This window comes from Carassius carassius, chromosome 27 (assembly GCF_963082965.1).
Source record: "Carassius carassius chromosome 27, fCarCar2.1, whole genome shotgun sequence".
Classification (NCBI taxonomy): domain Eukaryota; kingdom Metazoa; phylum Chordata; class Actinopteri; order Cypriniformes; family Cyprinidae; genus Carassius; species Carassius carassius.
In genome coordinates, this window is record NC_081781.1 from 16,225,951 (window position 1) to 16,239,952 (window position 14,002).

General features: G+C 36.0%; 1 protein-coding gene across 2 annotated transcripts in view; it reads right to left on the reverse strand.

Moving 5' to 3' along the window:
- kdr (kinase insert domain receptor (a type III receptor tyrosine kinase)) overlaps positions 1 to 14,002 on the reverse strand; it is a 167,583-nt gene that overhangs the window by 132,211 nt on the left and 21,370 nt on the right. For both annotated transcript variants that reach the window (XM_059512958.1, XM_059512957.1), the window contains exons 29-30: positions 13,674 to 13,759; positions 13,202 to 13,588 (exon numbers count right to left, since the gene is read on the reverse strand). In XM_059512958.1, coding sequence (XP_059368941.1) covers positions 13,372 to 13,588; positions 13,674 to 13,759 — 303 coding nt within the window. In that variant the 3' untranslated portion in view covers positions 13,202 to 13,371. The remainder of the gene's footprint in view (positions 1 to 13,201; positions 13,589 to 13,673; positions 13,760 to 14,002) is intronic.

Consider the following 14,002-nt stretch of genomic DNA (forward strand, 5'->3'; position numbering starts at 1 on the left):
AATTTAACTTTTCCCAAAACCTGTCGGGACTCGGGAGTAGGGCCACAACTTCCTCCATTCAAAATGTGAAACAAACACTCTTCGTGTTCGGACTTCAGTTGGCAAATGCCGGGAATATTCTCCACAACAGACCGAATAGCATCCCGTGTCTCCGTGTCCGTTTTTGTTTTCCCTAACTTAAACTACAATCCTAAATTCGGCGCTTAGTGTCTACGTCACGGTTCTCAGCCCACCCTCTGTTCGTTGATTGGCCGGCTGTTTTGGAGCCAAAGGAAAATTGGGAGATAGTTCGCTATCTCAGACTGAGTACAGAAGCGAACTGAAACTGAGCGGAAGTATGAAGTCTGACGTAGTCCGGCTATGGGTGTTGTCCAACCAACCTAAACAGGGTAAGCCTATCCTCTGTTTATTGTAATATTACTCTAGCTAAGTGTACATGGCAGACCATGGCATGGCCATACCAAAGCTACTATCAGGGAAAATAATGTCACATCAGGTCAGCTTACATCTGTAGTAGTGGTCATGATCTCAGACTAGAAATAATGTTGCTTTATTCAAGAGTGTACAGATCTATGGTGACTACATAAAAGTACTTTTAGAATGATCAAGCATAGGAGCGGCCATCTAAAGTATTAGTCAATTACTTCTGTCTAATAACCAAAACTGACGAGAATGTGATCGCAAGGTACACTAACAGCCGAAGCAATATCTTTGAGTGACATGAACACCCAAATGAACAAGTACAATAATATTAAAGAGTAAATAGAATACTCTGATTTCTAGATATCTGATGAATGATCAATAATAATTAGAATTCGAACCCAAATACAATGTCAGAGTAAATAAAATGGAGTCATTAGAATTTAACTTAAATTAAATACGTTTGTGCACTGAAAAGACAGTATTCCATTCATGCAAATGCACAGAAGTCAGTAAAGCTCCAAGATGTATGTTTTTACCCTAAATTACATTCTTCAAAGTTCAAACAAGATAAAAATCCTGCAGGGCTTCTGTCTACATACAGTACATTGTAGACTCATCAGACACACTCAGAAGAAAAGTGTCTTCTTTTATCATATCACTGAGCATTCTTGTGGTCATCGTACAAACATCCTGTTTCTCTGGATCCACACAGGACAAGGAAATCAACTTTCCTTCCTCCACAATCTATTCACAAGCTAACAACCCAAAACCATCACAGAGGCTAACACACAAGCACACAAATAAACATCGGAAGAAAAGCGTCCTCGCTTTGGTGCACGCACACATTAAGCTTCAGACAGTAAAAAGACATTTCTTTTCACACAAATTACAGGGTTACGGTCTATGGATGTCTAATTTTCCTGAAAATCTCCATAGCTCTTGTTCTTTTCATAAACAACTGACTCGTTCATCCATAACAAAGCTAATCCGAAGAAATTAGTACAATAGTCTCACACTCGCTTCATATTCAAATTTCTAGCTGTCACATCCTGCATTGCAAATAAAGAACAAAAAAAGTTGTATTGTTATCCAGCCCATTTATGCTCAAATAGAGCTGGTTTCTGTACTTGCACACATAAAAAAAATTTTAATAAATGACTTTCTCAAACAATAAGCTCTCTTTTGTTCGCTAACGGTTAACCCACATATGCAATTAGTCTTAATGATAAATAAATTGTAGTTGACAGCGATTACCTCACCAACACCTTTCACACACTGTCAATTTTCTCACAATGCCAGGCCCTGACTAATACTCAGAAACACAGAATGTGGTAAGAAATTCTCATGGAGTTTATGTTTGTTCACTATCTAATGCCTACTAAAATCGGTGGATCTGAAAAAAGCAAGGGGATTTACTGAATTGTCCACACACAATGTCTAAAGAGTGTGCGTGTGTGTAAGCGGTACTGCGGGGGTGGACTATTGTCTCTTCATTAGTTTGCTTGTCTTTTCCGTTCAAGATTGTTTTCCTCAAACACAGCTGTGTGGATGAGTGGAATGTGACGTGGAAGACTCACACTCGTGGAACTGACAACCTGAGAGCTACCCCTTCCTGTACAGCTGGATAGGCACTGACTGCATAAAGTACACACACACACACACACACACACACACACACAGGTATGGCCCTTCATCCTCAGGGAGAGACTGACTATATATTAATGAAAAAAAGACAAACATCCTGAAATCCAGCAACTCTCTCCAGCTCTCCAAAGCCTTATTCGGATGAATGACATCATACACAAGCTTTGAGATTTTAGGAGAGTTTAATCACTGACGACTCTTATCGCTCCCTACAGACCTCCCCGAACCAGCTGTGGCAACACACTCCCGACGCAGAGAGAGAGAGGACACATCCTGTCCAACTCACTGCACTTACTATAACCTGAGGATTTGTATTGTTTGTGGAGCATAATTGCATCAGTCTGATTGAGGTAATCCCCAGATCACAGCTGCTGATAGCTGGAATAACAATAATTGTTTAAAAGGAGCCTAATTAGTTCAGAAACGTGACAGATATTCAGTGTGATGTCATGGTGTTTGTTATAGAGGAGATCAAGCTTCACAGTGTATTGAAAGGCTGATGAAAATGATTTACCGATGATTTATCAATTACTATAAAAATTATTCACATATTTCACATGAATTAGAGAATGAAACACTTCTTATGCAATTTCTTACCAAACTATTTTAAGAGGTGGCGATTTTGTATTTGATGTGAATCATACAAAAACATAAGATTTTCTGAAAAAAGGCCCATTCCTGAACATAACCATCACTGGGGCATGAATAGACTGCACAAAAATGTACAACTTAAATCATTCAAATTCATATGAATTAGCCACCAATTCGCCAAAACATAAAATAGTTATTAATTGCCATGAGATCATAAAATTGATCAGCAAATAAAAAATCTGACATTTTTAAATCACATTGTTTATATGCATTTCAAAGTCCCGATTATATGCTTTTTTTCTGCTTTTTTTGGTGTCCAATTAGTGTTTAAATTGTTTAGCTAGCAGTTAAAACACATTAAAAAATAATAATTATTGGTTATTAATACTGGCCTAAAAAATATATCATTTTTAGATCATTTCAAAATCCTTCATTTTAATGTTAGTATTTGTATTTATTTATTGTATTACTATAATTATTATTATTTTTTATTTTCCTTTTTCAGTACTTTTGAAACTGAAATGTGAACAGAAGATAAAGCCACAATCAAGCATAATTAAAACATATTACTAAAATATACTAATCAGTCACAGCCCATTAAAGGGAAAAATTCTATTTAATTTTTATCCCTTAATGTGAAACCATTTGTCCACCGCTCAGTGTTGCATTCCAATTTTAATATCTATTCCAATTTGGCTTGAGCTTTATTCAATTATTGTCTGATTCATGCGGTCCTAACAAACATTAATGTCATAATGTCTCATTTGAATTTTATCTCCTTTATATCATCTCTTCAGCTAAAAAGGCTGTTTCTGCTTTGTTTCCATCACATAAATTATGCCACATCAGTGACCTAACATGTGACATATGGAACATATTCCATTTACATCTGGAACATATAACATTTACATCTGGTGCACAGAGTTTTGTAAAGTATCACGTGAAAACAAGCATTTTCAACACCAAGGCCATTGCAGAAATCTGCTATTCACACTTAGGCCATGATTAAATTATTCTGTGAGTGTAGTGTTAGGGTTAGGGTTAGTATTTGGCTGGTCATGTGATCTCACCATTAAAAAAAGAGATGAAACTAAATCTAGTCATTATTGGGTTTATTTACCAATCATTGTCTTGTAGTAATTCCCATTCTATATACTATTCTGTGAGCATAAGTGTCTAACATGGTGCACCATTTAAAATAAAATCTGATGTGAGAATATTAACATGTTTTCAAAAATACTATTAATGTCTTTATGTGTAACACTGAAAACAGCTTTAAGTTCTATTTGTGTGAAACAAAAATGGTGAGGTTTGTTTTCAGTTTTCTCCATGATGTGGGTTTGATAATAAGATGCTGACAGAAAGATACCATCTCACTCTTCAAAGCATCACCACTCATTACACAGACTATCACAATGTGAAATCATAACACAGCTGAGTCAAGGTACAGCAATGTACCTCAAGCCTCACATATGAAGTCAAGCATTCAGAGGTTTGAGTCCTCTCGATGTACAAATCTTACTTTGGAAAGGAACTTTATTTGTATGCTTTTATTTTAATATGGCCAAGCGACCGAGCCTTCAGTGTGATAATCATCTGCAAGTCTTTAAGAATTAAAAATGTTGGATATGGCGTGTTGAACAGGTTAAAGCCTTAAATTGTGTTTGTCTGTTCTATCAATGTCTATTTCCCAGATCATTTTACAGATGAACCTCGGGGAAGCTGTCCGTCTCCGAAGAAAGAAAAGAAAAAAAGAACATTCCTTTGGAGAAAAATTCATGATTTATATCGGAATGCATACAAAATGTTATGATCTTGACATGAAAAACAATCCAAGAGCAAGTCTGATTGTGCAAACCATTAAAGCTCAACATTATTCACATACTCTCTTGCATGTTCGACAGTGTCTAGCAAAATTTGCCTGAAGGTGTTGGTGTCTTCTGTGCTAATGTAGCTTTCATATTTGAGAAATTTAGCAGCAATACTAACTCTACACAGAATTTCAATTGAATAAAAGTCCTAATAGTCTGTCGTGTCAGAGAAGTATGCTGGAAAGTGAGAAAAATACTCCCCCTAGAGGCTGAAGACAGTGGCTCCTGTACAGCCCCATCCATCATCGCATCTTTATCTCACCTTTATATTTTCACTTTGATAAATTAAAAGTTAATCTTTTAAGACTATTTTCGCCTCGTAGATGTGCCAATTACACTTATACCTACACAAATCTTTCAGATGTGAATAAACGCAAGTTTTACCTTATCATTTGAAACTATACAGGACTGACAACAGGTTGAGCATCACTGTGTGCATGTTTGTACTGATACACGGACTACCCAACAACTTTTTTATTTGTTTCTTCAAGATACAGCTATCATTAATTACACATGTTCATCTCTGCATTCATCTATTCATTCCTTCATTTCTTTTCATTTAAGATAAAGAGTACATGAAAGAAAGCAGGAATTGGCTTGTTAACGGGGACTTTTATGTTTATCCCCGAGGCGTGTCATGTCAAAGTCTTTTATTGTCGCTGCTGTCTTGAATGGAAGAAAAAATGCAATACGTTAAAATGAACCGCGTAGGCACAGGGCCAGTGACGTCTCTACATTTTCCATAAACTGAACTTGTTTTACATTCCTTACACAACAATAGCAGTGATATGTTTATGCCTGAATTGTATTTGCTTAACCTTATCTGTTAAGTCTTGATGAAATCAATTCTTGTGCATGCACACGGAGTGCTTTCCTATGAGATAAACTTTGACAAGGATTAAAATCTCAGAAATAAACTGCAGAAGTTGAACACCCTTGCTACTTTCGAATAAAAAGTGATGAAGGAAATTAACAACATATTCAACAGATCATAACTTTGGATTTTCATATAAAAAAAAAAACTTCTTTGAGGACGAATGCAAAAACAAATGGGCAGCTATCTCTACAACAGAACCTCTCATCGACATCAAAATATTTGAACAAAGTAAATATGGACAAAAATGGACAAAGAGATAATGAATCTCCTAACTTTGTTGGATAGGCTATACAAATTGTACTTTAAAAAACTCATACCTTTCTTCAATTTACATTTATTATAAAGGAACTCCAGTGGAATTTACCTCTTGGAGAAATCTTTCTGTTCATTTGAAATATTTAGCGAATATGTTCATTGTTGCATTTCCAAACTAAAATATCAATCCCACCCAAACGTACTGCCCGAAAAAAAAAACTATTTTCTAAAATTAAGGTGATTTCTATTTAGGCTAACTGGGTTAAGCCTGCAAGTATAGCTTTCATCAAGGGAATACATTCCTTTAATGGGATAGGAAAGTTATGACTATTTATAAATTGTTCATCTGCTACAGATTGTCAGATGATAATGATCCAGATGTAAACTCATACGTCACCAACCTGTATCCCTGTATGCTTGTGTCACAACAGACCCGCAGAAACAGATAAAGGCCCGTCGCCTGAAGTCACTGAAATTTGGAAGAATGTTATTACGACTGGCCCTGTGGCCCATATAAAGATTTTAATCTTACTAAAGTTTATAAAACTGTGCTAGTGTATTTATCGTTTTATTTTTGTCACATTAAAGTAACTTTTCTCTGTACTTTCCTGTTGGCGGTTTGCTCGGGTAGCCTGCTTCTTTTGCTCACCTTCTCGACTCAGTTCAGTCACTTCTGTTGTCGTCCGCTTCATCTTTTTCAGACGCAGGATATATTCATAAACTCTTTAGTAGAATTTGTATCTTCAAGTGTCCTTTTTTCTTTATTTAGTGTCATCCAGTGTTGCCAACTTATTTTCATGTAGCGAAAGTTGCCAAATGTTGCTAAATGATGTTGAGACATCATTGGATGATGTCATTATGAAACCATGACGCAAAACTGCGTCATTGCGTAGAATACACATAGAAATTTCTCAAATCTCTGCAAAGAATATAATTTGAAATATGTTTATTTAGATGTGTTCGTAAAAATAATATCAACATTTGATATTATTTGTATATATAAACACATTTTTATTACATATTTTTATTTTTAAATACAACATTGAATTATAGAAAAATACATATTTCTGAACAATTTCATTTTCTGTATTTTCCAAATAGCTTTAAACTACACATTATTAACAAGTGTACTTTGGGCACAGTGTAGCTTGTTAATATAAAGGAATTTTCTTTATTTGTTTTTACCAACATTTCATTGCATTGCATTTTGATAGATAGTCTCTAGCTTCAGACCCTTGCTGATTTGTCACCCAACTAAGTCAAATAATTTTCTAAATATTTTAAAAGGTAAAGAACAACAGTTATGTTATATCACAGAAATTGGGCTCTTTGCAAACTGCAATTTTTTTCACATTTACTCAAATGACTTTAAATCATATATTATATTTATTATAATTATATTCTGGAACAAAATAAAAATAAAACGCACTGAAAATACGTAATGAAAAGCGCTGAAATTGAATTAGTAATTAATTTATTTAAAGCTAATGTTAGTAATGTGATTATGCAGAGATGGGACCAAGTCACACATGTGCAAGTCTCAAGTAAGTCTCAATTCGTAACCTTCAAGTCTCAAGTAAGTCCCAAGTATTTTTTTCTTGGGCAAGTCAAGTCAAGTCACAAGTTATGTCAAGTCAAGTCAAGTCAAGTCCTGTAGTAAGTCAAGTCAAGTCCAAGTCAAGTCACCTTATTATTGTAATTTTACCTGCAGAATCTGATCTTAATAAAGTTAAAAGACAAGATATAAGTAACAGTAAATTAAAATAATTTGGATTTGCATTGTAAATACTCATGTTCAGTAAAATACATCATGGAATCAAACAAAATTGTAACTTCATAAAATTATTTATTTTTCACTTCTGCCAACAGTGTTTGAAATGTTTTACATTTTCAACATTGAGTCCATAAAACAAATAACAGCTAAACATCCAACAGACTCCTCTCTGAACACCCCCCCTCCCCTCTCTCTCTCTCTCTCTCTCTCTCTCACACACACACACAAAGGACGTGACGTGACATGACATTCAGCCAAGTATGGTGACCCATACTCAGAATTCGTGCTCTGCATTTAACCCATCCGAAGTGTACACACACAGAGCAGAGAACACACACACTGTGAACACACACCCGGAGCAGTGGGCAGCCATTTATGCTGCGGCGCCCGGGGAGCAGTTGGGGGTTCGATGCCTTGCTCAAGGGCACCTAAGTCGTGGTATTGAAGGTGGAGAGAGAACTGTACATGCACTCCCCCCACCCACAATTCCTGCCGGCCCGAGACTCGAACTCACAACCCTTCGATTGCAAGTCCGACTCTCTAACCATTAGGCCACAACTTCCCCTCAAACACAGTTTACATTTTTTGTAATGCCAAATTTAGCATTAAGATACAGAATAAAATATGATTACAATAAAATACAATAAAAATAGCAGCAGCAGATAATATTTCTAATATTAATAATAGTAATTATATAGAATTAAGAATATAAAATAAAACAGTTGAAAACAATAAATTATCCCTTTCGTATGGTGTGTATGGTGTATAATATTTAGCAGCTATTGTGACTGCCGTCTCATTCTCTCCAAGTATATAGAGTAGTTTCTCCGAGTCATTTAGAGACAAGAATGAAGGATTCAAAGCTTCAAACTGTGGGAAGAATGTTTCTCTTGTAGTGCTGTATTTGGGACAGACAAGAAGGAAGTGTTTCTCATCCTCTGTTTGATTCAGCTCACAGTGTTTGCCTCTCTTCTCTCGGTAGCCAGGATCTTTTATGTCTACCAATCTCTATTTCCAAATCATGATCACTGAGTCGATATTTTGAAAGGATTTGTCTTTCTTTTAATTGCTTGAGTGATAAGTAATTTGCCAGTTTTGTGGTTCTGTTTAGGGCCGAATAACACTGGAGTTTGGTTTGGAGCTCAAATTCATTTTTTTTAATTTTTCATCATAATTATACTTCAGATTTTTGTCAATTAGTTTCTGAATGTTGGGGTTGTGATTGGGAGTCAGACTCAGTTTGGGTTTCCTTCATCAGGTGAAGCACGAGTGTGTTTCTCTCTCTCTCTCTCACTCACTCTCTCTCTCTCTCTCTCACACACACACACACACTCTCTCTCTCTCTCTCTCTCTCTCTCTCTCTCTCTCTCTCTCTCTCTCAGAGTCATTAAAGTCATTACCTCTATTACAAGGTATTGCACTTGCAAAATATAAGATTCGAGAGTCTTGTCTGCAAGCCGAGCACGATGTGGCCTATCCCACCATGTATGCGCCACCGGTATGCGCGCTCATAATGGAAGCAACGCGGTCGCGACGCACACGCGGTGCGACACGCTCGACGCCTCAGGGGCTCAACTGCCCGAGCGCTTTGGAAACAATGAGAAAGCGGCGCGACTAGCGATTTCCACGCGTTTTTAGGCGCGAATTATTGACGACAAAAGCGATGACCCTCAGTACCCCTCAAGCTGAGATGTTGATGTGATGTGATATCTGATCTAAGTGGGCGTGGTCTGCGTAAGGTAGAGAGGGCATGACTGATGATGTCATGACATGACAACGCGATTCTCAGCCTGCGCTCCAGCTTCGCTCCAGCTCCAGCTAAAATTGAGTAATCAATTTTATTTTTTTTAAATAATTTATATATTTTATATTCAAACTGAAAACATAATGTGATTAACACTCAAGTCATTCGAGTCATCCTGTCTCAAGTCAAGTCAAGTCCCGAGTCTTTAACTTCCAAGTCCGAGTCAAGTCTCAAGTATTTTATTTTTTGTCAGGTCAAGTCACAAGTCATAAAAATAGCGACTCGAGTCCAAGTCACCAAGTCACAAGTCCCCATGTCTGTGATTATGTATTAATGTGGCATTGAACTAAAGAGAACTTCATCAAATGTTACTCACTCAATGCATCACTAGGTGGCGGCAGAGTTTTTATTTACCTACAAAACAAAAGCGCGTGCTGGTGAATATACAAAATATGGGCCTATGAATAATAATAAAAATAATAATAGTAATAGTAATAGTAATAATAATAATAATAATACAAATAAAATCGTACATGAAAAATAAGATCATCTGATTATCATATTAGTTGATGCATCAGAATCAAAAATATTAGACGTCGTTTGGATGATGTTTACGGTGTTTTTTCATAAACTCGTATGAGAGCAAATGAGGATACTTGAAACATTCATTATGCTATTTATAGGAGAAGCCATTTCTGTAAATTAATCTCCGTTAAATTGATGTCTGAATTTTTATTAGAGGGTGAATACTTTGGGCTCATTGTTAGAGCTCTCAAATTTCCAGTCTTTGTATGTCACATAGGGTTCAAACTGTATGTGTTTGCGCATATCCACTGCTTTCCACATTACCCATGCCATGTGCGCCAGTGTGCCAGAGTTTGTGTGTTTAAAGATATTTCCTGGCATTGCAGATCATTGCAGGACATTTCCCCCATTCCAAAGGAAATGAGAGTTCCTGCAGCTAAGAAGGATACGCTTTTATCATGAAAGACAAACAGATAACGTCAGTTTTTGATCATCGCCAGCTATTTTCAATAATCTCAAATATAAACTGGTTTTAAAAACGCTATGTTGTGCTACTTTACAGAGCAAACATCCACATTGACATCATGATAAGCAATCACAGATTCCCTCAGTTGCAGCATGTGGAGCCATTCCTGATCTCTAGGTGGCGCTAGTAAGAATGACTGCTCCTCAGATCATTGCCTTAACATAAAGAGTTTAAAGTATGGCATTTCTGGAACAAAACTTGCACAGTATGTGCATGCATAACCTATGTGCGTGTGTGCATGGCTCAGGGCAAGCACTGTAAAATCACATGCCCTTATTTGTGCCTGTGTTTGGCAGCAAGACTGTGGTTATCCTTTGATGTTGATGTTCTCAGGAGTTGTAGGCACCAGTAAATAGTAAGTTTATGTAAGCACCGCTTCCTCACACAGTGGGAATCCAAGCAGGGTACAACCTCTAATTCACTCACACAAACACCAGATATCAAATGCACGCAAAGGTTATAAGGCAAAAGGTGTTTTAAGGTGATAAAAAATGAATAATTCTTGTTACAAAAACTAATCTGTGGTCTAAAATTCAAAAACATTCCATTTAAACCAGTACAAAAGCTTTACTAGCTCAGAGAAAAACATATAACAAATATATGTTGTATGTGAAATGAAACACACTGAAATAGAAATACTCTATATAAAAATGTTTGAAACATTTAATCAAGGAAATAAAGTCTTAAAAAGAAAAGTAAAATAATGTATATGAAATTAAATACATACAGTATGTTGAAATAGAAATATTAAATAATCAAAAATTCTGAATTTTTTTTAAACCAGGAAATAAAGCCTTAAGATTTTTTTTAAATAAACAAACATTCTTAATGTTATATGTGAAATAGAAACAATCATTTCAGAAACCTTTTGTTTTAACCAGAAAAAAAATTAAATTTTGTATTTCAAAAATTAAACAAATATTATTAAATTAAATGTATATTGACAGAATTTTCTGCACTATTTCTTGGTCACTATTAAAATGAATAAATATGTGACAGTGATTATATGATTCTTTATACAAATGGTCTTGATTTAACTGAAGCTCACAATGCTCGTTGGATCATGTTAAATCATGCTGGAGAACATGTTGAGATTATTAAAGCAAAACAGAGACAGACTGAATACTAAGACATTACTACATTCATGTAAATTTTTACATTAAAAAAAGATATTTGATCAAAAATTCAAATAAAATTTTTTTGTTTTTTTTTCACTTGTGTTCATGATGATTCCTCCACTGAGAGACACATGATGTGAAGCAACTAACCCACAGAATTTATTATTATTATTAATACAATGATAAATGTAAACAATAGCTGGATGAAAAGTAAGGCCCAGAGCGCAGATCTCACCACACTTTGATGGCCTTGTGCATGCTATTCTGAGCAGCCATTTTGAGAGCAGCACTCCAAGGAAAACACCCAAGGCTGTGTGAGCATTGTTTCCTCAGGCCCAAGTGTTCACACCCACACATACACAAAAATAAAAATGCATGAAACCCAACATGCACACACTAGTATGAAAAAAAGCAAGTCTAGTTCACAGAGGCTGAAACACATTGTCCTGTTTTCTCCGACGTACACAAATAACTAGAGATACGAGGACATTGTCTCGTCAGGGTCACTCAGAAACAGATACAGGAAGAGAGGGGTCACAAAAGATGCAGGCAAACACGCACACCTAAATCTTGTTTTTGACTGTCAAGAGTGTTTATTTAAAAAAAACTAATTACATTAATAGACGTGTAACTAAATAATATAATCATAATGGCAAATTACTGACATTTTTCTTACAAAGGCAAAGAAGGCCCTCATTATAAACTGTACAATCAAAAGGTCAACCGAGAAACAAAGCTGAGAAAACCAAATTCAGACAGACTGTTTGTTGCTTGGGGGAGAGCAAGTCTGGTCATGATACATTTAAAGACAATGCAAAAGATGAAGACAACAAAATGGAAAACATTCTCACACTCAATTGTCTGACATTCCAGTTGCCATTTCCTGTGCAGTAGGAAGAGGGCAGGTCTTTGCTCAGGAAGTGGCGTGGACACACTGAGAGACCACTCTTGCTCCGCAAGACTGTGTAAACATGATTGTATATGGCTAAGGCTTTCTCACTCTCCAAACTCCCCTGACATTTAGAAGATTTAAACTAAAACATATATCTTATCTGCTCAAAAACAGTCTGTTCCAAAACAATATATTACATTTATTTCAAAAAGCGAGTATGATAAAAGAAACAGTTAACAGTTCAAATGAGTCAGTGGTTCCTTTACGCAAGAAGCGATAATGGTGCATCTCAGTCGGAGCTCAACAGCCAATTTAACAGTTTGTTGTTTTAGGGTGATACAGTCATGTGGCATGTGAAAAACCTAATGTGGGATGAAAAGTAAGAAGGTTGCTACTCATTTTAGATAGGAAATTGCCCTTTGGCTGTTCTGTCGCGTGAGCATGAATGGAAAGATTAGTCATTTATGCACCTCCATGTTCTGTTAAACCTGTATGACTTTCTAAAGAACAAAAAAGTTGTAATGTACCAGACAATGTAAGTGGATGGAGACCAAGCGCTGACAAGCAAAAAAAAATGGAGCATCATAAAGCATCATAAAGAGCATCTTGGACATTGTTTTATAAATACCGGATTTTGTTTTTAACATAAGAAAGAAAGTCAAAAAAGGATTTAAAAAGATGTGAGGGTGAGGAAATTATTTCCAAATTTAAACTATTACATTAAATATAGTTGAAAAATGAACATTTCAGTTTCCTCATTTACTCTCCCTCAAGTATGAGTTTCTTTCTTCTGCTAAACACAAAGGAGGATATTTTGAATGTTGGTAAGCAAACTGCTGGCACCCATTGACTTCCATAGTATTTTTTTCTTCCATACTATGGAAGTCGATGGCTACAGTGAACTTTTGGCTACCAACATTCTTCAGAATATCTTTTTTTATGTTCAGCAGAAAAAAGAAACTCACAGGTTTGGAATTTTTAGAACTATATCTTTATCGTTATCTTTATGGTTATCGTCCTTGGAGTGAACGGGTCTTAAATGATGAAACTGAAATGTTCATTTCTGGCTGAACTACTACATTAAAGTTCTGAATAACATAAAGAGGAAGACTGTTTGAAGCGCTACAGATGTTAAACTGGAGGCACACTATAACGGACCTCTGCACTGAACTTGTCATTTCTCTTGGGCAGTGGAGGTTTCATCCGAATGTCTCTCTTCAGAATCATCTCCTCGTTGGCGTATATGGGGGCTTCTGCATCATCAGAGTGGTAGCCGGACTGATAGCCACTGGTCTGATTGGAGGATTCAGATGCTAAAGACTCCTTACTCTTGCATCGCAGTAGTGGGCTGCGGATAAAAGCATGAATGTATTTATATGATTGTGAAACTGCCTTGGTTTGTAGCTCTAATAAGATCAGGATGAAAGTGTCACCTGAAATTAAGTGGTCTTTGCGCTTGCCGATCCAAAGCTTTCATTTGTTCACGTGACAAGCCCACACCACAGTCCATGTGACCATTCTGTCACATTTAAAATCAGCATTTAACATTGACAAGTCAAAAACATATTTTTTAAAAATCTAAAAATAGATCTAAAATATTTATAAAATATAAAAAAAATAAAGAATTTAACTTCCTGAATCCACTTGACTTTGTTTAATTACACCAATCAAGATAATCTATAGAGTTTAATTGTTTGCAGGAACATTTCTAATTTCTGCTGAAAGTGTTTTTGGGTCATGAGGAGATCTGCGTTGTAGTATT